The sequence below is a fragment of the Pseudophryne corroboree genome, chromosome 12, assembly GCF_028390025.1.
Source record: "Pseudophryne corroboree isolate aPseCor3 chromosome 12, aPseCor3.hap2, whole genome shotgun sequence".
Taxonomy (NCBI): Eukaryota; Metazoa; Chordata; class Amphibia; order Anura; family Myobatrachidae; genus Pseudophryne; species Pseudophryne corroboree.
The window spans coordinates 4537878-4563878 of NC_086455.1; the positions used below are offsets into that span (position 1 = coordinate 4537878).

At 45.1% G+C, this 26001-nt stretch overlaps 1 protein-coding gene across 7 annotated transcripts in view; it reads left to right on the plus strand.

Moving 5' to 3' along the window:
- The window catches only part of LOC134980080 (protein S100-A16-like), a 57856-nt gene extending 35983 nt beyond the window's left edge, over nt 1-21873 (plus strand). For 6 of the 7 annotated variants that reach the window (XM_063946718.1, XM_063946723.1, XM_063946724.1 and 3 more), the window contains exons 2-3: nt 16281-16453; nt 18560-21873. In XM_063946718.1, the coding sequence (XP_063802788.1) occupies nt 16281-16453; nt 18560-18700 (314 nt within the window). In that variant the 3' untranslated portion in view covers nt 18701-21873. Of the gene's footprint in view, nt 1-3489; nt 3589-16280; nt 16454-18559 lie in introns of those variants that run through there. The other variant, XM_063946721.1, reaches the window with a different exon arrangement.
- Nucleotides 21874-26001: the final 4128 nt, after the last annotated feature.

Genomic DNA, 26001 nt, shown 5'->3' on the forward strand with positions numbered 1-26001 from the left:
GAGAGGTGCTGAATGTGTGGTTTGAAGGAGAGGGAGGAGTCAAGGATTACGCCAAGACAGCGCACTTGGGGGCTAGGGGAGATAGTCGTGCCATCAATGGATAATGAAATTGTGGGAGGTGAGGTTATGCGGGAGGGAGGGAAGATGATCAGCTCAGTCTTAGACATGTTAAGTTTAAGAAAGCGCTGGGACATCCAGGAGGAGATAGCAGAAAGACAGTTGGAGGTACGAGTGAGGAGAGCTGTGGGGAGGTCAGGGGAGGAGAGGTAGATTTAAGTGTCATCAGCATAGAGGTGGTATTGGAAGTTAAAAGAACTAATGAGTTCACCTAAAGAGGACAAACCCAATACATACCCTTAGGAAGGAGGCATCCCGAATATTTTGGTGTAAATTATTTTTATGTATATTATAAAGTACCCTGTGTTGTTGCTATTGACATTTCCACATGTGCTGTTATTAAGAGTACACCCATCTTTTAGTAACTGGTATAAGGTGTCATTAGGTGTTAGTACTTTATTTGTGTTTATTGAGTGCCAACAGGGTTTGAGGTTTGTCAGTGAACACTTACTTTACATTTTAGCTACAAATGTGGCTCTAGTACAGTTAGTATATTTTAGATTTTGGCTTTTTACTTTGACTGTATTTTTTTTTTTTTTACTTAACGTATACTTGCCTGGCTTTGAATTGACACTTAAGCAAAATGTAGGCTTTTTTTGTGGCTGCAGTTACTTGTAGAGCAGGTGCATGCAGCACACCTCTGTTTGAAACATTCAAATATGGGAAGTTTACTATATTTTGTACTTTAGGTGTTTTATTGGCACAAATGCGGCTACCATTTTTTTTAACTTATGACAGGACCAGTTTTTGTTTATTACGTTTGGTGTGCTCATGTAATGGGCTATGAGGGTATACCTGCATCTACAGTGAGGGGTAGGGGTTTACAAATTCAAAACAGTACTTTTATTGAGAGCCTTTGCAATTTTGCTGTGCATTGCTGTTATGGAATTACCTGTAAAAAAAAAAATTATAATTACTTTTTTGTAATGCTTTACACACACGTGTCTTGAATAACGTATCATTGTTAAATGTTACATTGCCTGTTTTACTGGTTAACAGACTTTGGAATGTATACACAACAGTCAAGTACAATGAGTATGATTGTAATCAGACATGCCCATAAGAGAATGCACCCTTATAGTTTATGGTTTGGCCTTTGGCCTGTCAGCATTATTTTGTTTAGCATTGTCTTTGGTGTCCTTGATTTTTACAGTACTTTTTAGGAGTTACAGTATGTGCCCTTTACAGAGATACTGCGTTGGCAAGTGGCTCAAGGGATTATTATGCCCGAACCACTCACTTGCTGGTTTTACTGGTGAAGTGAAGAGGAGTTTTGGAGAATATTTTTCACTTGTGCTGTTTTAGGAGGCGTGACTTTTATGCAGTGGGTGGAGTGGATTTACAAAGTGTTTTTTTTTTTTTATTTTTTTTTTTTTAACAGCAGTTCGGGTTGTCAACAAGACTTGGTAAGGTTCTTTTTACCGGTTTGTCAGCGAGCTGGATTTTAAGAAATTTTGGACCATTACCTTATTACCAGGTTGTAGATTATGACAAGCACCTTTTACAGGAGTTGGTTGTGTGCTGTTTACAGTAGCTTGGATTTTTTTTTTTCGCTGGTTGCTTAATGAAATAAGATAGTTTACAGTTAAGTTATTTGTTTTACTGAGTTTATATGCCGGTGCATTAGCAACATTGGGCAATTTTCTAAACAGTATTTTATAGGGAGAAATGTTTAACTTTTTTATTTTGGTGTTGTTCTGATTGAGTGCAACACTAATGGCAAAGCTTTTGGCCACTGCAAGCTAGTCTTTTTAGATATTTTGGTCAGCTTATTTTTAATGGTTTTGTTATAGCGTTTTACTTTGCTGCTTGATTGCGGATGGTATGCGGTGTGTAGTTGTTGTTTAATGCCAAGAAGCTGGCACATTTTTTTGAACACTAGTTTAGTAAAATTGCACAAGGGTGCAGTTAGCTGAGAGTAGTTAGGTATTTAGTTTTTACAGTAACTTACCATTTTAAGGAAACTTTTTAACTTTCTTTTGTTAATGGGCAACCTTATGTTTTGGATGGCAGCAATTTTATTTGGGGACAGGTGTCTGAGGCCTTTAGATAAACAATGGCCTATATATGACCCCTTTGTTTGACATAGTTGCAATTTGTTTTTGGACACCTTGTGTCCATTTGTTGCAAGGAACTTTAAAAGCTCAGCTGTGTCTTTAAGTGATGTTTTAAAATGTATTATTTACATGACAGGACATTTGTACATCATAGGCTGGTGGCGGGGTTACATTAGATGCCTCCAGCCATAGTGTGTAAGCTTTTTACTCCTCCCTTTTTCTTATTTTACCCCTTAAGTCTGTTTATTTTTGCATTGAGATAAATGGAAAGCGCTAAGTATAATAAAATTAATAATTGAAATGGTTATAGATAAAGTATAAAGGAGCGGTACCTATGGGGGAAAAAAGGTATTAGTAAAATAATGTTTACACTCTTTTGAGTGAATTGGTAAGGAGTGGCCCACGCACTGTTGTTATTAGTCCCAGTTTGCCAAATGGTGCTTTCCTACCTGTCCCTGCACTTAGTTGTCCTGGAGCCGCTGGTGAGCACTGCGGCTCTGATCTTGAGTGCGGCGGGTGGCGTGGCTGGCGGCGCTGAGTCCTGCTGCGTCCAGCGGGCTGTGCGCGCAGATGGTGTTCTTCTGGCTCCTGTCACCTCTGGTGTCAGTGGGTCGTGTCGCGGCCGGTGTGCTGGCCGTGCAGTGGGCTTTCTTCTCCTTAGAATGCAGTCTCCAACGCGTTTCATGCAGTTGCACTTGTGGTGAGATAACTTGTACAAAAATTCGGAAACCAAGGTACTGAAGGGTCACTTAGATAGGAAACCTTCTATACACCTGCAGTGGACACTCAGTACCTGCATTTGGCAAACTGGGACTAATAACAACAGTGCATGGGCCACTCCTTACCAATTCACTCAAAAGAGTGTAAACATTATTTTACTAATACCTTTTTTCCCCACAGGTACCACTCCTTTATACTTTATCTATAACCATTTCAATTATTAATTTTATTATACTTAGCACTTTCCATTTATCTCAATAATCCATTCTTTAAGAAAGCAGCTTATTCATCAAAGCGCAGCAACTTAAAATATTTCTGTTTATTTTTGCATATTAAAGGTTCCTATTACAGGTATTTCAGGTTGTTTTGCATGCCATTATTTGAGAAATTTTACAGCCACACTTCCATGTCTCTGATACATTACACTTGCTGGACTGCCGTGCAGGATCTCTAACATAGAAGAGCCCTTCAGTGTGGACATCTCTTGACCCATTGTAATGGCTAATCTTTATTTTAAAGTTTAACCTCAATGTCCAATACAATGGTAAACAGGGAAGCTCCCCTTATTGATAGAGATATTACTCCACTTAGGAAACCTCACCACCTCATCAGGTGCCACGGCTCTGAACAGGCACACGTGTTCCACACTCTGCTAAGCTTGGCCTTCTGGTGTATAAGGTGCTTTTCACAGTCGGTGAGTATTCCTGATACTATCCAGCATAGGAGAGTTTAACCGGAGCCTTTCTCCTACCTGGGCCCTGTCCAGACTCTGCCGGCGTGAAGCCTCGGCCAGTCACACTTACAATCACTTACAGACTTCACTCTAAATTTGGCAAGATATGGCAGACAAAAGATCCCATTGTAATCTGTAAGTGTGATAACAACAGAAATTACAGTCTTAACACTTTATACAAATCACTGTAACTGGTAATAAAATGCAGTTAAATTAAATTTGGATCCATACTCATAATCTCCAAAAAGACTTCAAAAAGTTACAAACCAACAATAACACACAAAGGCAGCGGATCGAGGCGGGGACACATGGAGCAGAAGTAAGATAACAGCTCTTACCTGTGGCCACGGTTGATCCAGGTACCCCGGCACCAGTCCACCCTACCTCTTCGTGTGTTGGATTGATCTCGGTGGGACCTCCACAATGATTTAGCCATTCAAATAATTGAAGAAAAATGAAGTCTCTTTGCCAGATTTATTGCATTGTGAAATTCACAGGGCTCACGATAAAAGAATATCATAAACTGAACATTAACACATTCATTTCATCTTATATACTTGTCATTACAGCGTTACATAATCCAATCAAATTAGCTGGCCAATCACATACATAAACCAATCACAATTGATTTATCAAAATATATTATTAATTCATATACTCCCCTTATGAAAAATTTCCAATTAATTAGCTCAACATCTTGTAATTATGACTGTTTAGTATCAAAATACATTTTACCTTTCACCTACTTTTAATTATCTTTATTCTGCAAAATACAATTCCTTATTTTGCAAAACACTAGCTAACCGCAGTCTCATGATACACTGCGCAGCTGCCGTACTTCTTGTTTTAACTAAAAATCACAGTTTCTGCAAACATATAAAAAAATCACATTTAAAGCAACAGTTTCTTTTAAGCAATAAACAAACTGACATCCAGCTTCCATTTTGTATTCACTTATCCATATCACATAAATAAAAACTTAATGTTGGAAAAAAAAGACAGCCGTTTCTGATGCACAGATTATTAAATCAGTGGATCTTCAAACATTGTGCAAACCATATAAACAGAATGGTCAGAGGTAAATTGCCTAATAAGAAAATAGGTGATGTGCTTCATATGCAGAAAATAGGTGCTCCGGCACTGTAAGTGGGACCCCCTTCTACTTTTGTCCCACGTGCCGTTGAGGCAGTGAATGGCGACATTGAGAGCGGGGGAAGCCGCTGGCGCCGGAGCAGAGGATAGTTGAAGTGTGGGCGGCTTCTGCTGTCCTGGATATCAGTCACTATCTACTCTGTTGTGAGAGCACATTGCAGAGGAGGTGGGAGACCGATCCGTGATGAGAGAGCCGCCCTGAAAGGACTTACTGAAGTGCAGGCAAATTGCTGTCAAACTGTTAGTGGTGAGCCCGTACCTAAGTGCAGGGAGCCGCTGTTGATTAGGACGCCGGGTCGGGTGTGCATTCCTCGTCCCCGGAAGTAGTGTGCATCCTCGTTTGGTGACGTACGTTTCACATGAAGCTTCATCACACCACTTACACAGACGTTCAGGTAGCCTAAATAATATATAGCAGCTCTAATTGCCCTGATTGATAATTAGATGAAATCTTTCCTAGGAAAATAATTTCCCAATATGTTACAAAGCTGGCTAGCAGACAATAAGTATTCTAACTAATTAACCATAAAAGATAAGTATGTTACACCCAAAGTAAGAAAATGAATTATTGTTTCACAGTAATAATAATAATAATAAAAGTCATAAAATAAAAGTATGATCGTGTAATACAATTATGCTGTTGTTTGTACTTTACAGACCTATAAACCGGCACTAATTATCCGTAAGATGTATATTAGCATGGAATCACATTGTATTCAGGTGGATCTGCATATGTAATTTAAATAGCTCCACCATAAAGAAAAATAAAAAAATAATAATAAATTCACTAATCAGTATATACTGTATCAAATAACTGTAACTATTTTGAAGAAAAAAATGAGATAGAATCCTCATTACATAAGGTTAAACAATTGCAAATAGTCCCTACATTCTAATTTTTTTAGACCGAGTGGGGAGATGGTTATTATATGATTATATGGGAGCGATAAACAGCTACCTATAAACTCTAATACACTATATGTTAGACAAACTTTAGTTCCAAAGAATTATCATTCAAAAAGCACCAGACATGATAAATATGGACTCTTGCATGTAACTCCTTCATTGTAGTTTTTTCGAGACCCAACGGAGAGTTGGAAGTCTCCCCGAGAACTTCTTTTTTTCTGTCTTGAAAAACTTAAAATGGGGATTAGAGGTGGAGACTCTGTGAGAGAGCTGCAAAAACTTGAAAGCAAATGGATATTTAAGCTAAACTCAGTAGCACCAAAAGGTCTAAATGAGAACATTAATTATAGTGCTTTCCTTGCAACATAATACTATTTCACTCTTATGTGTTCACTTTTATATGTACACTAGGGTAGTCTCTAACATCTAACTTCGGGCTCTCAATTACAATTAGGTCAAAATTGTCTCCTTCCCACTATTCTTTCATTCTCCTACTTTTATCTTCACCTGTGGATATGTATGTCTTCTTACCAGTCATCCATTATATGCTATACTTAGTATACCGTATTTTAGTTCTAGGGATTGTAATTACAATTCGTTAAAATTTGTATTTAATAACTTTCTAAATGCATTGCTAGTTAGAGGTGGACAATTACCTCCTATATGTGATTATATAATACCCAACTCTCCGTTGGGTCTCGAAAAAACTACAATGAGTCCATATTTATCATGTCTGGTGTTTTTTGAATGATAATTCTTTGGAACTAAAGTTTGTCTAACATATAGTGTATTAGAGTTTATAGGTAGCTGTCTATCGCTCCCATATAATCATATAATAACCATCTCCCCACTCGGTCTCAAAAAATTAGAATGTAGGGACTATTTGCAATTTTTGAACCTTATGTAATGAGGATTCTATCTCATTTTTTTCTTCACAATAGTTACTTATTTGATATATACTGATTAGTGAATTTATTCTTATTATTCTTCTTATTATTTTTATTTATTGTGGAGCTATTTAAATTACATATGCAGATCCACCTGAATACAATGTGATTCCATGCTAATATACATCTTACGGATAATTAGTGCCGGTTTATAGGTCTGTATAGTACAAACAACAGCATAATTGTATTACACGATCATACTTTTATTTTATGACTTTTATTATTATTATTACTGTGAAACAACAATTTATTTTCTTACTTTGGGTGTAATACACTTATCTTTTATGGTTAATTAGTTATAATACTTATTGTCTGCTAGCCAGCTTTGTAACATATTGGGAAATTATTTTCCTAGGAATGATACACTTATCTTTTATGATTAATTAGTTAGAATACTTACTGTCTGTCAGCCAGCTTTGTAACATATTGGGAAATTCTTTTCCTGGGAAAGATTTCATCTAATTATCATTCAGGGCAATTAGAGCTGCTATATATTAATCAGGCTACCGGAACGTCTGTGTAATTGGTGTGATCACGACCCGGCGTCCTAATCAACAGCGGCTCCCTGCACTTAGATACAGGCTCACCACTTACAGTTTGACAGCAATTTGCCTGCACTTCGGTAAGTCCTTTCAGGGCGGCTCTCTCATCACGGATCGGTCTCCCACCTCCTCTGCAATGTGCTCTCACAACAGAGGAGATAGTGACTGATACCCGGGACAGCAGAAGCCGCCCGCACTTCAACTATCCTCCGCTCCGGCGCCAGCGGCTTCCCCCGCTCTCATTGTCGCCATTCACTGCCTCAACGGCACGTGGGACAAAAGTAGAAGGGGGTCCCGCTTACAGTGCCGGAGCACCTATTTTCTGCATATGAAGCACGTCACCTATCTTCTTATTAGCCAATTTACCTCTGACCATTCTGTTTATATGGTTTGCACAATGTTTGAAGATCTAATGGTTTAATAATCTATGCATCAGAAACGGCTGTCTTTTTTTTTTTCAACATTAAAGGGGGGTACTCACGGGAGAGATGTGTGCTGAGCGATCTTAACACAGACCGCTCAGCACACATCTCTCACCCCGCTCAGCACAGCGCGATGTGCTGAGCGAGGGAGAAAGCCGACGGGGGGCCGCTCACTTCACACAACGGTGAAGTGAGCGACCCGCTAGATTGAGCCTGCATGCAGCTCAATCTAGCATCGGCGATAGCGATGCGCGGGGCCGCGCATCGCTATCGCTGGAGGGCATACACACGGCAGATCCGTGCTTAAAATCTAAGCAATCTAGCAAGATTGCTTAAATTTTAAGTACGGATCTCTCCGTGTGTACCCCCCTTAAGTTTTTATTTATGTGATATGGATAAGTGAATACTAATTGTATTTCAATGGCTATCCTAAACTAGCAAGCAGATTTAACTAAATCCTGGAGGGAATAGAGATTAGAAATGGCTGTCTTGTGGTTACAACGATGTTATTGAGTAACTAACAATTGTTGGACAATTTAAAAAAAAATCTGTGATCAAGCAACTAAACTGGTACTTTGAAGTATATTTATATCCAATTCAATGCTGCATAAATTAATATGTGTCAAAGGTTTTTTTCTTAATAACCGTTGTACTGACACAATGTCTCTCTGTGGACATTTAGTAACAGTTTTATGAGATTATATAGCAACAGAGGTGTAACATAATGTCTATTTAAGACAGTAGCAGTAGATAAACACTGTCCTTGTTTGCTTTGATCAGTGGGTTAACTGAGATTTACATCTAATACCCACTATTTACTATTTAAGCGTTACAATCATTGTCGTTACAGCTGAAATGATTTTGTGAACACTTGATCCTTAAAAACTTTTTTTTCTTTCTCATACCTAACATCAGTACAATATAATAAGGGATCATATTAAAGATGCCTATCTTGTCATATATAGATTTAATTATAATACAATGCATTCAAGCTGCCTAAAAATATAATAGCAGTGCACTGCTATATTAGATTGCGTTTAATATACTCTATAGCCAATTGTTTTAAAGAAAACGTTTTCTATTACAAGATTCAATTAGTGAGATGCCCGACCAGGGAGCGGCTGATTAGAAATCAGAATTTATATTACAGTGATCTCTATATCTTTGTATATAGACTTATTATTAATTTTCCTATATTTTCACTTTGGTGACACCGATTAAATATAGGTGTTTTTTTTTTCAGATTTGCAATAAACTGATCTATATGAATTTCTAGTAAAAAATCTAAAAAACCTGAGGTTGATCCTGGTTAGGAGCATATACAGAGATAAGTGTCAGGAGTTCAGAATGGAGGGTACCAATAACCATCAAGTACCGACCGTCTGGATCAGCCACAGTTTTGCTATGTGTAAATGGAATGTGACGATTAATTAAAATTGCAACCCCACGTTTTTTACAATCCGCTGAAGCGAAGAAAGTTTGTGTAAATTGCCTACCACGGAGTTGAATATGGGAGCCCGTAAGGTGAGTTTCTTGGAGAAAAACGATGTCAGCTTTCTCACGTCTACAGGCACCCAGGAGCACCGTCCATTTTTTGGGGAAATTGAGGCCGTTTACATTAACAGATAATATCTTCAGGGGCATGGTGGTCTGAGTAACAACATCTCATTTAAAATCATAAAAAAGGGGGTACAAAAACAATAAGGGCAAGTGAAATGGATACCCGGAACCCACCACAAGGACAAGGAGAGAAAAGGGAATTGAGGGAAAAGAAGGCCACAGAAGGAAAACAAGGAAGACCAAGAAGAAAAGAGAAAAAGCACACTCGGGCAGAAACCCTGTAACAATGGGGCCTGTAACAGGACCGCCGAACAAAGGAAAAACACAATTAATAGAGTAATCAATGAAGGGAGCATGGGGGTAGTGGCACAAACCAACATATCAGGCTGTGCGGCCTGACCGAGAACAAAATGGCCGAGGCCAAAAGAGTATACAACACGGAGATAAAACCTGTGTCAGGAAAGGAGGGAAGGGGGAGGGAGAAGTAAAAAAAAAGGGAGATTTAGGAAGGAAGGAGTGGGGAGGGGGACATCAAAGGGAGCAGTGTAGCAACAACATGTGGTCCATATAGTAGGTTATATAGGGCAGCACGGACAGTGTAATGGTTAGCATTACTGCCTCACAGCACTGAGGTCATGGGTTCGATTCCCACTATGGCCCTAACAGTGTGGAGTTTGTATATTCTCCCCGTGCTTGCGTGGGTTTTCTCCGGGTACTCCGGTTTCCTCCCACAATCCAAAAATATACTGGTAGGTGAATTGGCTCCCAACAAAATTAACCCTAGTGTGAATGTGTGTGTGTGTACATGTGATAGGGAATATAGATTGTAAGCTCCACTGGGGCAGGGACTGAGGTGAATGGACAAATATTCTCTGTAAAGCGCTGCGGAATATGTGTGCACTATATAAATAACTGGTAATAAATAAATAATAATAAATAAATATATCATAGGACCAAACAGCAAAATGAGCAGTCATCGTGTGACCAGAAACATAAAGGCAAAGTGCAATGAAAGACGTAACGGGTGGAGCATCTGAAGAACTATCATACAGAGTGCCTGAAATAAACCAAGGGGGTCCATGGAGCAGGGACCAGGTCAACCATCTCCGTGGAGGGCCCTCAGCAGTCAAAGAATCTATTGTCATTGAATATAGAACATTAACAGCAAAATATCAAATCAACATATAAAAAGAAACGAAGGAGGTACGGAGAACAAAGGACGGTCAGTCCAGTCCAGGGGGAACCTACAGCAAATAGATGCAATGGCACAGTGAAATGATAGGAGAAAAGAGGGCAGGTGATCAGGGGGGAGAACCATCTTCGTTCCCATGGCGAGACATTCTCATCCAGTCCGGCTGGGGCGGACAGGGTCGTTGTGATTTTGGCGAAGCAGATGGGTCGCCAGAAGAGGACGATGATTATGGGAGAAGATCAAGCTTGTGAAGCAGTTCCTGCCCTTGTGCCAGGGTCTTAATGGCATAACTGATGCCTTTAAAAGAAAGCTGCAACTGGAAGGGGAATCCCCAGTGATATCGAATTTGGTGTTGACGTAGAGGCCTAGTAATCGTTGGAGGTCCTGCCGTTTCTGAATGGTCGAGGGCGCCAAGTCCTGGTAAATCTGCAATTTCCTTCCCCCGGAAGGCTATGTCAGAGGAATCCCAGATGGAAGCAATTATTTTTTCCTTCGAGCGGTAATAATGGAGATGGGCTATAATGTCCTGAGGAGGCTGTGATGTTGAAGGTTTGGCTCGCAAGGCCCTGTGTGCCCTGTCAAAGAGGCAATCTTCATCAGACAAGTCCGGGACCAAATGCTGGAAAAGGTCTTTCAAGAAGGAGGGCAACATAGAGCTCCAGACCGACTCCGCCACATTTTGTATTTTCAAGTTATTGCGATGGGATCGATTCTCTTGGTCCTCTTGGCGCTCCTTCAGGGTCTCAACTTCAGCGTGGAGCCTCGAGAGCTCTTGGTCTAGACGCGGTTGCGAGCGACATAAGTCGTTGGTCTTAGTCCCCAAAGCATCTGTACGGTTTCCAAGCGAGGCAATCTCCGTTTTGAAATCCAAGACAGCGTTGGGCAGTTCCTGTTTGAAAGCTGTTTGCACGCCCTCCAGGAGGACAGACATCACTGCCTGTATATGAGGGTCAATACCCATCTTCGAAGAACGTAGGGATGAAGGAGTCTCCATAGAGTGCACCAGGCTCTGGGAACCCTTAGTCTTGCTGCCAAAAAAGTTTGTGGAAGCCTGGGGAGCCTTCTTGTTCCTTTGTGACATAATGAAAGCAGGCAGGGGAGTGGTCTATCTTCTCCAGTAAAGTTGCAATACAAAGGGGAAAGGAGTAGTGAGGTAGAGAGTGGTAATTGACACAGGTGAGTTATGAGGCAGTCAGGCAAACCATGGGGTGTTATTCATCCAGACACCATCGCAGCCATGAGGAGCACCAGGGCCGGACTGTGTAGGTGGCTAAGACGAAGAGTGTATATTGCAGCTTGGGTAACAGGTATCGCCGCCAATCAGAGGAGCAGCCACAACGGCATATGTAAAGCAAAGTCCAAGGGGTCCTCCAAGGGTTCGGTCACTGGAACTTGAAGTGGTTGGTCATCCAACAGTGGTAATAGGGAGTGAGGGCTACAGGCAGCTATGATACAGAATTGGAGATGTGGCGTTTGCTTTTCAACCCCCCCCCCCCATCACACAGTGCATCAGGGACCCCTAGAAATCGCATGGTAGGGGCCAGGAGGCGGTGGGCCCTTGTCACGGACCAGCTAGTGACAAGGATGCCCCACAGTTACCTTTAGGAGCAGACAGTATGAGCAGGGGATCAGGCAGGGTTATAATGTTAGCCAGGTCAGAGGATACTGTAAGAGACCATGTTTGTGAGGTGTGTACCCCAAGTTGAATGTAACAGATATCCCTGACAGTGTTTGCAGGCAGTCCAATATGTCCCCTAACTCCGCTGATGGCACCCAGCCCAGCTCCAACCAGCCTAGAAGCAGCACTAAATGAACCACAGGATCCTCTGAGACTGTGGCACCGCGGGGACCTGCAAGCCGCACTGACAGGCAAGAACCCGGCGCGAGAAAGATGCTGCAGGGGGACCTCGCGTCCAGGTGCCAATTAGCGGCGGAGGCTGGTAGCGGATCTCTCCCCCAGGGGGTACGGCCGCGGGACTCGCGACCAGCGGAGGGAGCCTTGCAGGGGGACGGGATCGCGAGCTGCAATAAACGTAGCCCAGCGATCAGGTCTGAATTACCCCCTGTATTTCTACTGTGGGTACATTTAGTCCCTGCAGATATGTCTAGTGGTATCAAGCGCAATAAGCAGCCTGCTGCTCCTTTAATGGTCTCACGCAGTGCCTGCAAAACACTTATCCTCAGGGGATACAGTGCAGGATGGGCTGTGTGCAGCTTGCTACATCCCACCTCATCAGTCTACCCCTCCAGCAGTGAATCAGAAGCCTACCTGGGCTACTTTCTCACTAATGCTGGCTAAACTTGCAGACCACATAGCAGCCCCAATGGCATTCCCCCTGTAGGTCCGCCACCGATAGTGTCCCAGACCACACTCGTCACAGCCATGCCTCCCACATTGGTGGATCATACTTACCTACCGTCTCGGATTCTGCGGGAGACACACAGTTTCTCGTGTAGTCCCCCGCTGCCCTGGAAGAGTGGGCACCCCTCCCGCTTTCTGCACACTTCCTAGTGAAGTGGGTAGAATGGGGAGCTAAATAGCAAAACCTGTGGTGGGAGCAGGACTTAATGACATGATTATATGTTAATTGCGTCATTGTAGCTCTGCCCCTATCCAAAATATTGTCCAATTGCAATATTTTAGCCGGCCAGTGGGCAGGGCCTAATGCCGCAATTGGCTGGGCCCTGTCCCCGTTGCCGCCCACCTGCTTCTCTCCAGGAGAAGAGATAAGAAATGTAGGTAAGTATGGGGTGGATGCAATAAACACTTCAGCACAAAGCCTAGCTGCTTCATCTACTGTCCAGCAGATGTACAGGGCCAGGGGCCCACTCCGATAAAAGCGTCAGATGTACTGTGCCTCTGTCCCAATCCACACAGGTGTCTGACTCTGAGGAGTCTTATAGTGATACGGAGGAGGAGGCATCTCTCAAGGTGTATACACACGATGCCGTGTAACCTTACGATTTTTACTATTGCACCGTGTGTATACAGCTTGCGATAATGATGCGCGCTCCCGCGGGGTCTGTATTGCAAGAAAAGACTGTGCAGGCAAGGCAATTTTGATTGTACACAATATAATCTAGTTTCTTGTATAGTCAAAATTGTATATAGTCAAAATCACAATTAAATATAGTCATTATCGGTGGTTCTGGATCCGTGGAGTTCAAGGGAAATCACAAAGTCACTTAGTCAAAATCTCATTGTGCGTGTGCACCTCAACTGAGTCTCCCTTGGACAAAGAGGAACTTCAATCCTCAGTTGATGTACCTGCCTTGGTAAGGGCGGTTAGATCTACCCTCAAAATTGAGGAAAGTGAACCCACTACTAGACCAAAGCCGCCAATTTTGAAGAGGGGGAAAGTGGTCAAAGAGGAATTACCTCATTCAGACCAGACTGTTGAATTGATAGTAGAAGCCTGGAGCATGCCAGGAAAAAAGTTCAACGCTTCTAAGTATCTGTCTTATAACTATCCTATCCCTTCAGTGAATGACTGTATACTAAATGGGAAAACACTCCAGTGGTGGATTCCCATATGGCTAGATTGGTTAAGATCTCCACGCTACCTCTTCCTACAGCATCCTCTCTGAAAGGGCCTATAGAAAAATTGAAGCCTGTCTTAAGTCTGCATATTCATTGGCAGGGGCCATTGCGCGCCCTGCAGTAGCTATTGCCTGATTGGCTAAAGCCAGGGAAAGCTGGGTGGATAAGTTGAAGGGGAATGTAGTTGCAATACCGGCGGTTGGGATCATGATGTACCATAGACGCCGGAATCCTGAAACGGCAGACGGGATGTCACTGTTGGTATATTGATAGCCTAGATACCATCTCCCAACCCTTTGGAGGAAAGCCTGTCCTCGGATATAAATGGGGAACAGCAATCTCTTCTATCCCAAATCAGAGATGCAACGTACTATGTGGAAGACATAGCCTTAGATACAGATGTCCTTACATTCAAGATTTCGGCGACTATCATACTGGCTCGCCTTAATTTGTGGCTTCGTTCATGGAAGGCTTTCGCAGATTCTAAAACAGGCTTTAGAATCCCTACCATATACTGGGAAGGTCGTGTTCGGTACAGAGTTAGATAACATAGTGTCTTCTCTGGCTACAGCTATAATGGCTCTCTTGACGTTGGCGACTACTCCAAGACCTAGGTCCACATCCTTTTGGTCTTTTTGCACTCAGGGCAAGGCCAAAGGTCAGTCTATTGCAAGACAGCCTCTTCCAAGACAAGACTGTCATACCCAAGTCTAAGCGGGCTTGGGTTGCCAGACGTCCAGCAGTCAAATCTGAAGATAAGTCCTTAACCCGACAGGGCGGGTCTCCCTTTTGGGGACCCAGGATGGGAGGCCGACTTCTTCAGGTTGCACAGACCTGGCGTATGTCTACCACAGACGCCTGGTTGCGGGAAGTGGTCTTCCAAAGGTACGTCATTTTGTTTCAAAGGCATTCCCCAAGACAGTTCTTTATAATGGGCAAACCATCAGACCCAAAGCCCTGGCTCTGCTGGAGGCAGTACAGTCGTTTCTGCAAGCAGGAGTGATAGTTCCTGTTCCTGCAGCACAAACAGGAGCAGGTTTTTATTCAACCCTGTTCCTAGTACAAAAGCCAAACGGGTCAAACAGGCCTATCCTGAATTTAAAATCACTGAACAAGTACTGTACATCAGGGTACTTAAGTTCCATATAGAAATTCTCCACTCTATTGTCCTGGCCAGGATTTTATGGTGTCTTTGGACATTCAGGACGCTTACCTACATGTACCAGTAGCGTCCTCTCACCAGTGGTATCTTTGGTTTGCTGTTCAGCATCAACATTATAAGTTTCAAGCACTACCTTTTAGTCAGTCTATAGTGACCGGACGGTTCCGTATGAAAGCCCTTGCCAGCTTGCGTCCTGCCCAGTACACAGAATGGAGTTTTAGGTCACATGGGATCTGGCCAAATAGGGGATTCCCGCTTACCGTCAGTAACCGCCTGTTCTCCACCCACTGCGCAGTGGGCATGTGCTATGCTGCCACCACAATACTCCTTGTTGCTGTGGTGTCTGGAACCACGGTCCTGCTCTGTATGCGTCGACACGCTGTCTTACCACCCGTGTGGTGTTGACGAATCCCCAATAGTCTCTTGCCGAGGCATGGCACGGTAGCAGGTGAAAGGCGGAGCTTGGAGACGCTGGGTGCACCCTGGACAGCCGAAGAACGGAGCTAGGTTTGGCCTAACCCTGCAGGTCACAAGATGAAGTGGTCGTCTTGAGGCAGAAGATATTTATTTGCAATAGTTCTTTTGCACCCGGCGAGTAGCTCCTAGCGCAGCCTAGCTGCACTGGCAGCTGGCTACCCACCATGTTTTGAGTCGCAGTGGCTGGGTATGACGTCACACAGATGCTGTGGCCCACCCCAGCAACTGTCCGGACACGCCTGCAATGTCCGGGCCACGCCCCCCCAACGGCGTTGTAACGCATCTCACTGGGTGCGCACGCACGGTACGGCCGCTGCACGAGTGCACAAGATAAAGGGCTTCAGGGTGCGATCGCTGTGTAGACACTTGACGATATTAAAAACAATATTAGCGATATCGCTTGTAATATTGCCTATTGTGTATGGGTCTTTAGTCTTTGAATAAAGTGTTTCTTTAAATGCTTTCATTATTTTATATTTAAAATTAAAAAAAAAAATGGTATGTATGATTATTAGTGATGAGTATGGTGCTCTCTCACGCCCTGCAACTCTCTCACACCCTGCCGCACTCTTTCACTCACTCTCTCTCACACCCTGCTGCTCTCACATCCTGCCGCACTCTTACACCCTCTGCCGCACCCTCTCACACCCTGCCACTCTCTCTCACACGCTGCCGCACTCTTACACCCTCTGCCGCACTCTTACACCCTCTGCCGCACTCTTTCACACCTTGCCACTCTCTCTTTCTTGCAGGGTGCTCTCTTCTGTGCACACAGATGGCGTCGGGCTGCAGTGAGCTGGAATCGGCCATAGAAGTTCTAGTGCATAATTTCTATGTCTACGCCAAAAAGAAAGGGAAACATGACATAATGAACAAAAATGAGTTCCACAAGATGGTGACGCAGGAACTGCAGCACGTGCTGACGGTGAGTGCGGGGGTGTCTTGTACTGCGTCACCTATAGCCCCCTCATCGAGGGAAGAGAATGGGTTCCAAACCAGGCTCTGGTACGTGTAGTGTCTTCATCAGTGTGCCTCTCAGTCATCTCCCCTGTGCTCTGATCTCATCAGTGTGCCTCTCAGCCATCCCCCCTGTGCTCTGATCTCATCAGTGTGCCTCTCAGCCATCCCCTCTGTGCTCTGATCTCATCAGTGTGCCTCTCAGTCATCTCCCCTGTGCTCTGATCTCATCAGTGTGCCTCTCAGCCATCCCCCCTGTGCTCTGATCTCATCAGTGTGCCTCTCAGCCACCCCCCCTGTGCTCTGATCTCATGTGTGCCTCTCAGCCACCCCCCCTGTGCTCTGATCTCATCAGTGTGCCTCTCAGCCATCCCCCCCCCGTGCTCTGATCTCATCAGTGTGCCTCTCAGCCACCCCCCCCTGTGCTCTGATCTCATCAGTGTGCCTCTCAGCCACCCCCCCTGTGCTCTGATCTCATCAGTGTGCCTCTCAGCCATCCCCCCTGTGCTCTGATCTCATCAGTGTGCCTCTCAGCCATCCCCCCTGTGCTCTGATCTCATCAGTGTGCCTCTCAGCCACCCCACCCCCGTGCTCTGATCTCATCAGTGTGCCTCTCAGCCATTCCCCCTGTGCTCTGATCTCATCAGTGTGCCTCTCAGCCATTCCCCCTGTGCTCTGATCTCATCAGTGTGCCTCTCAGCCATCCCCCCTGTGCTCTGATCTCATCAGTGTGCCTCTCAGCTACCCCCCCCTGTGCTCTGATCTCATTAGTGTGCCTCTCAGCCATCCCCCCTGTGCTCTGATCTCATCAGTGTGCCTCTCAGCCATCCCCCCTGTGCTCTGATCTCATCAGTGTGCCTCTCAGCCACCCCCCCTGTGCTCTGATCTCATCAGTGTGCCTCTCAGCCATCCCCCCTGTGCTCTGATCTCATCAGTGTGCCTCTCAGCCATCCCCCCTGTGCTCTGATCTCATCAGTGTGCCTCTCAGCCACCCCACCCCCGTGCTCTGATCTCATCAGTGTGCCTCTCAGCCATCCCCCCCCTGTGCTCTGATCTCATCAGTGTGCCTCTCAGCCATCCCCCCCTGTGCTCTGATCTCATCAGTGTGCCTCTCAGCCATCCCCCCCGTGCTCTGATCTCATCAGTGTGCCTCTCAGCTACCCCCCCCCCTGTGCTCTGATCTCATTAGTGTGCCTCTCAGCCATCCCCCCTGTGCTCTGATCTCATCAGTGTGCCTCTCAGCCACCCCCCCCTGTGCTCTGATCTCATCAGTGTGCCTCTCAGCCACCCCCCCCTGTGCTCTGATCTCATCAGTGTGCCTCTCAGCCATCCCCCCTGTGCTCTGATCTCATCAGTGTGCCTCTCAGCCATCCCCCCTGTGCTCTGATCTCATCAGTGTGCCTCTCAGCCACCCCACCCCCGTGCTCTGATCTCATCAGTGTGCCTCTCAGCCATCCCCCCTGTGCTCTGATCTCATCAGTGTGCCTCTCAGCCATTCCCCCTGTGCTCTGATCTCATCAGTGTGCCTCTCAGCCATCCCCCCTGTGCTCTGATCTCATCAGTGTGCCTCTCAGCCACCCCCCCCCTGTGCTCTGATCTCATCAGTGTGCCTCTCAGCCATCCCCCCTGTGTTCTTATCTCATCAGTGTGCCTCTCAGCCATCCCCCCTGTGCTCTGATCTCAGCAGTGTGCCTCTCAGCCATCCCCCCTGTGCTCTGATCTCAGCAGTGTGCCTCTCAGCCATCCCCCCCCTGTGCTCTGATCTCATCAGTGTGCCTCTCAGCCATCCCCCCCCCTGTGCTCTGATCTCATCAGTGTGCCTCTCAGCCATCCCCCCTGTGCTCTGATCTCATCAGTGTGCCTCTCAGCCACCCCCCCCCTGTGCTCTGATCTCATCAGTGTGCCTCTCAGCCATCCCCCCCCCCGTGCTCTGATCTCATCAGTGTGCCTCTCAGCCATCCCCCCTATGCTCTGATCTCATTGGTTTCTGTAATGTAAGCAGCTCAGGAAAAGGGCTGTACTCCCATCGCTGCATCATCCATCATCTTCCTCCTCTCTCTCTGTCTCCTCTCAGAACACTCACGTCAAAGATGCCGTCGACGAGCTCATCAAGAAGTTGGACGCGGATGAGGACAGGAAGATCAGCTTTGATGAGTACTGGACTTTGATTGGAAAGATCGCTCTGCATATGAGCCAACAGATGGCCATGCAGTAAATGATCAAGAAAAATGTACCAGCGCTTTCTGCTATGAACCAAATGATAAATTGTGAATGTCTGAATGGTTTATATAAAAGAATTACACATTTATTATAAAATAAAAAAGACAGACAACTATAAAAAATAATTATTTATGACTCATTACATACGGAGCGGGCGAGATTTTCATACGATTTACAACGGAATAGATTTTTCAGAGGGGGTAATAAATCCGGGAGATTGTTGGCAAATCTGGTTCGGTCGTGCTCCGCCCCTTCTCGTATTCCCCAACTACTCACAAATTCGTCTGCAGCCATCTTTGATACCCCCTCAATTTCTGAGGCCTTCTTACAATATTATAACACTCTATAAAGCCCCCTTGGATCATCCGACTCTTGGAATGCAATTCCTTGAGAGGGCAAAATTACCTGTTTTAACGGAAGAGGAAAGGAAATCCTTAACAGAACCGGTCACAGAACCGGAATTACTTTCTTTGATTAAATCACTGCACAATGGCAAATCTCCTGGCCCGGACGGGTTTGGGGCGGAGTATTACCGAATCCTGGCCCCCCATTTGTCACCCCATTTATTATCTCTTTTCAATGCACTGCTAGAGGGTAAACCTCCCCCCGCTGGATTTAGTGAAGCCAGAATTGTGCTGTTTACGAAACCGGGAAAAGATCCCCGAGATACTCAATCTTACAGACCTATTTCATTATTGAATCAGGACATGAAGCTTTTTACAAAACTAATTGCAACAAGACTTCAACCAATTCTGAATCGAGTTCTGCATCCTGCTCAAACAGGGTTTGTTAAAGGTAGAACCTCAGTTCATAACATACGTACGCTGATTGCAGCAATGTATAGTGCACAACAATCTGCCTGCCCAAACGCTCTTGTTGTGAGCTGCAACGCCGATAAGGCGTTTGATCGCGTCTCCTGGTCTCATTTGCTACGTATTTTTCATGTCCAGCAATTTGGTGAGGAATTTATTCATCTATTTGGAATGTTATATACATTACCTCAGGCGCATCTGACTATAAATGGTTTAAACTCGTCTGCCTTCACGTTAGGTAGAGGGACCCGTCAGGGATGCCCTCTTTCCCCCCTGCTATTTAATTTGGCCCTAGACCCTTTGATACGCCATTTTATACTAGATCCTACTTGGCAAGGTATTATGGTAGGCAACAACGAAGTCAAGGTGTCTGCTTTTGCTGATGACCTGTTACTATATTTTACCGACCCCAAACAGGCATTTCCATCGTTACTAACCACACTGCATGATTTTAATTTAATCTCCGGATTTCTTATTAATTTTGATAAGACAGAGGCGCTGGCATTGGGAGGAGAGGCGGCACAGGATTGGGGCGACTCATTTCCCTTCAGATGGGCCCACCGATATTTAAAATATCTAGGCCTCTGTATCCCGCCACTCCTCACTGACCTATATACAGTGAACTTTTCTTACCACATCACTCAAATGACGAATGACTTTTTGAAGTGGCAACATCTCCCGATCTCTTATCTGGGTAGGTGCCACTTATATAAGATGGTTTCCTTGCCTCGACTACTTTATCCAATCCAGATGCTCCCATTCATATTGTCCAAACGCGATGTCCATTCTATTAATAAGGCCCTCACTACATTTATCTGGGCAAACAAACGTCCCCGCATTGCACATTTTAAGTTACAACAACCCTAGGCACTTGGAAGTTTTAATCTCCCCTGTCCTGAAGACTACTTCCTTGCCGCCAACTACAGATACGCTCTGGATTGGATAGGGGATAGTGACAATTTTGTTAATAGAGCTTTGGAACAGGCTTTCTCACCTCAACACACTTTAGTACATTTGTTGCATTTTGCCGCGGTCCCTCCTCAACATGATAGACTCCATAATTCGTTATTACATGCCCCATGTACAGCTTGGCGTAAACTTAGGAAACGTTTAGACCTCTCCCTAACGGATTCTCTATTTCAGCCTTTATTGTGTAATCCACAATTCCAGGGTGGAGAGGATAATGGGATTGTTCGTGGCTGGCATCTCCAGGGCCTATCCTTCTTATACCAATTTCTGAATGTAGAATGCTCTGCGATATTAACTCTAGCACAACTAAAAGTAAAATACCCCACTCTTCATTTTCCTCTGTTTGCCTATTTCCAAATCCGTAGCTTTGTTACTAGTAAATTGTCACGATTGCACCCCGCGGACTTCACCTTTCCCCTTGATGGCCTGGTACGACAGTCTCCAGGAGCCCCATATAACACTTCATTAATCTATTCCCATACTAGGCGAAGGTTGGATCTGTCTAAGCTCACAACAGGGATGGCCAAATGGACAGACACCCTCCCTGACACCGATCTCCTGACAGTGATTCGGTGGTGTGGTGTGCTAAATAAACAACTAGTTTCATCTTCTTATGCAGAGATGCATTTTAAAATACTACACAGAGCCTACTACACCCCTAGACTTAGGTTCCTCACTGGAGTATCTGACAACTCTTTATGTTTTAAATGTAATTCTCCCGAAGCTGATATTATTCATTGTCTCTGAGCATGCCCGTTAGTACAAACATTCTGGACAGCAGTCCAAACGTATATTAATGTGGAACTTCGCATTTCTTTTAATATTACTATGGTCTGGGCTTTCTGGAACTTCATAAATACTCAGGATCCCCCGTATTCCAAAGGGACGAAATTACTGTTGGCTCGTGTGGCTGCTGCAGCAAAGAAAACCATCCTATCCCAATGGATACATTCGGAGCCGATACCCCTTTCCCTCATGTTACCACGTTTAACATACCTATATCAAATGGATTGGGTTGATTGTGCCCTGGACGCAGAGTTGCGCTCGCAAATTTTTTTTGCCATTTGGTTACCCTACCTGCTCACGCTACCGCCTGCCACCAGGGAATATGTGCGCAAAGTAGTTAGATTGACAACATGGTATAATACAGAATCCCTCATTAAAGGCTCACCACCCTTTTAATAAAAAATAAAATAAAAAAAAATTAATAGACTGATGTTACGTACTCCTGCTTGAACTATATGGTTGATTGTCCTCATAACCTTGTTTATACTATTCAAAAGTGTTTGTACAACTCTTTTATTGGCACTTTCTGTACCTTGCAGTGGTTGACTGTTTTCTCACAAGCAATGTGACATACGACTTGTATTTTATTTTATTACATGTTCCTTCTCAATAAATATATATTTAAAAAATAAATAAATAAATAATTATTTGAATAAAACTGTCTATTTGATAATGGCCACATAAACAACCTGCATAGATCTCATGCTGTAAAATTGAATGTTCCTTGAGAGCTGCCTAGTATTCACTGGAAATACCTCCTTAATCGGCTGTATAGCAATTCCGATACCTTGGCAGTAGAGGAGTGTTCTCAGTGATGAATAGATAGTTGGTCCACCTTGTGGGAAAAGCCTCAGAATTGGTCTGGTTCCAGTCGAGCCACAATAAGGATGGATACCAAAGAAAAGTTCCAAAGTCAAGAGTGACCAAGGAGTGCCCGCATAGGTCGTGGTAATAGCAGGTTGCAGGTGGCTAGGCAAGCTCAACGCGTTTCCTTGGTATCTCAAATCCAGCTTCCTCAGAAGCATGCAGGCCCAGGAGCGGCACTAGCAGCTAAGAAACTGCCTGTCATTCCCTGTACAGCCAGCAGGGGGCAATGTCCTTATAGGAACCACTCATTACTGGGGGACACTGACAAAGATGTTATATCACACAGGGAACATTGTGGACTATGTATTCCCAGAGTCCCTCACTTCCATATGAGCCACGGAACAAAGCCTAGGAACAAATCCCTGCTCTACATCACCACCAGTTATCATTAGTGTTACATACAGCCCTCTTCCTTCTCTCCTATCACTGGATGTCAGGAATCCATTGTCCTCCCACCACAGACAGGTCGGCCATTTTGCTCCCTGCAGCAGTGGGTCACCATGGTAACATGGCCGCCGGTGAGAGCCTGGTTCCATGTCACCTATTACCACCAATGCCCGGTGATTGGGAAGTGCAGGAGTGGGAAACGGTGTATTCTCACAGAATAATTCATTGAATTTGTTGATCGATGTCCGTCTTGTGCTGTATCGTAGAATTGGTGAGAGCCAGTGTCATTTCTCTTATCCACGTCCATATTGTAGTGACAATAAAGCTGTGTATATTTTCACTGAGTTTTTCCAATAATGCAACACTCAGGAAAGTACAGAGTAGGTTTTTGGATGAAGGTAAGTATCCACAATTTAGGTAAGTGGGGGTATGTTCTGCTGTATCTCTTACCAGATCTGACTGAACAAGTGGTCTGCCCGCTACAGGTTCCACCATTGTCTCACAGAGGGGTAAGAGGTGGACTTCTCCCATAAACTGATTCCACAGCCTCTCGGACAAAGGGGGTCATTCCGAGTTGTTCGCTCGCTAGCAGATTTTAGCAGCATTGCACACGCTAGGCCGCCGCCCTCTGTGAGTGTATCTTAGCTTAGCAGAATTGCGAACAAAAGATTAGCAGAATTGCGAATAGAAATTTCTTAGCAGTTTCTGGGTAGCTCGAGACTTAGTCCTACACTGCGATCAGCTCAGCCCATTTCGTTCCTGGTTTGACGTCACAAACACGCCCTGCGTTCGGTCAGCCACTCCCCTGTTTCTCCAGACACTCCCGTGTTTTATCCTGGCACGCCTGCGTTTTTCCGCACACTCCCAGAAAACGGTCAGTTTCCGCCCAGAAACACCCACTTCCCGTCAATCACACTCCGATCACTTCAACGATGGAAATTCTTCGTTCGGATGTGAGTAAATCTACTAAGTTTTGTGCTAAAATACTAAGCGCATGCGCACTGCGTACCATGCACATTTTCGACTTAATCGCTCTGTTGCGAAAATCGGCAACGAGCGAACAACTTGGAATGACCCCCAAAATATATTTCTTTAAAAACTCAATTTCACTCTTGAATGTAATTCCCCTTTCAGCCCACCAGCAATAACCCGGGTTTATTGCACATGAACGGGCAGCGATCTGGGTTGCGACACAGTTTTAATGGGGCCACTTGAAATAAATCTGGTTGAGCTGTCTGGTATTTCAGCTTGGTATACAGCAGGGTTGAACGCAAACTTCTATATCTGCTCACAAGTTTCATGCACAGGATACACAATACAGTTTTTAACAATAACTTTCACTCGGGACAACCGGAATTATATTTATTTAGCTGGAATGCTGCTGTTCGGACTTCTCTGCCTAGTACAATGTCTGGTTAATCAGCGTTAATAATTACCCTGAACTCTTTGCACTACCACACTTATGTCCTCACACTTTGCTGTGGATATGGCAATACTGAAACACAATCTATGTTAAGTACAACTGAGAGTAAAATACAATTTCAGCAATATTCCACAAGATCAATGTGGTCACATATGAATGACTATAACCCCGGGGCCCCACACAATACGTTATCACATTAGGTTGGCGCTTGTTGGTGCACTTTCCAGAACTAACGTGGACGCTGGATTTAGGACCTAATTCAGACCTGGTCACAGTTGTGTGAAATCGCACAATCTCCGATTATCGAATTACTCCACATGCGTACGGATCGTAATGCGCAGGCGCGAGGCGAAACTGTGAAAAAAATCCTGCGTCCTTTTTGATCGCTAGGCGGTCGCAGACTGATAGGAAGAGGACATTTGGGGGTGGTAAGTGGCCGTTTTCTGGGAGTGTCTGAAAAAACGCAGGTGGTACAAAGTGTTCTCAGGGCGGGTGTGAGACGTCAGCTCGGGCCCCGATCAGCCTGATTCTATCGCACTGTAGGAGTAGGTCATGGGCTGTGCACAGACTGGAAACATTCCATGGTGAGTGAGGTGTGAACGGATTTGGAGCTGACCGACGATTGCAGAGATTTTCGCACGGCGTACGCAGACTTTCACAAAGCGGATTTTTACCCTGGCTGGATGGTGACTATCCAATCACAGACCTCTGCAAATTCACAGAGGAGCAATCAGGGCTGAATGACCCCGTTAGGGCCCTATTCAGTAAGGATTGCAGATTGTGCTAAGTGGCAGAATGTGCAATCCTACTGATCTCATGCAGGGGGCCACCCATCGCAGGGCAATGCTGCCCACCATGCTATCAGCTGCCCCCCCTGAGACCACGCTGAAATTACGGTGGTATGGGGAGGAGGTACCGGTCCATGTGACTTCATATCACTGTCATAGGTGTGTGCAGGGGGGGGGGGGTGCCTGGTGCGCACAGGCACCCCGATCTCACATGCCTGATGCAGCGATCGCCGAGCAGGCTGATTACTGTCCCCTCTGTGCTGAACCTTGTCAGGACTGCATTACTGACTGGACGCCTGGGTTAATCATGCGTGCCACTGCCACTGGGTTTCAAATTCCCAGCTCCACCTCCATGTACAAAAATAGCGTGATGTGACGGGATTACGTCATACTGCTTGCACGCACACCCGTCACACGCCCACCTCTCACCTTCTATGTTATGCCAACGCCAGCCACTGATGAGGAGCAGCATGCAGCCAGCGTTCCTCTTATGAAGACAAATTCAATACTAGCAGACGGCCGGCAGCAGCATTGACACGTCACTCATTTTTCCAGCAGCAGCAGCAGTACTAGTCTGCGACTGTCAGTGAGTGGCTGACTTGTAAGTAAGCTGCTGCAGCTTGCAGGGGAAAGAGAGGGGGAGTCAGACCAGGCTGAGGAGGAGCAGTGTAATTGCAGTGAGTGCCATCAGGGGTGTTTGTTTGGTGCACACCACAACATCTGACAATGTATCTGCATTATTAGGACTGGTACACAGGTGGATATTTTATATGCGTTGACCATCAATAGATGGTGCTAGACACGCCCCTCCGACGGTGCACCCCCTAATAAAATGTGCTGCGCACGCCAGTGATCACTGTATGTGTGTCTGGCAGCTGTCCCTGTTCTCCTGCCGGGTATGAGACCTTTCTAATGGACCTGAGGTGAGTGCCAGCAGCGCTGCAATACTGCCCTCCTCTCCCCCCCCCCCCCCCTGCTGAGACCGCCCATCACCCTGTATCCATCATCAGTGACTACAACGCGCGCTGCCCCTCCCCGGCTCCGCCCCCTCCACCTGCTGTGCGCGCTGACGTCACACCATAAGTTTCCGTCACAGCTCCGCCCACCAGCTACCCAGCTAGACACAACCAGACACACAGCTGTGCATAGAATAAATCCCTCTCAGAACGGTAGCGTCTAGATTCTCTTCGTGCTAAGGACCTTTCCCATAACCCCCTGGGTCCATGTCACAATCTATTTGGAATAGTAAAGTGTGGCGAGCGAA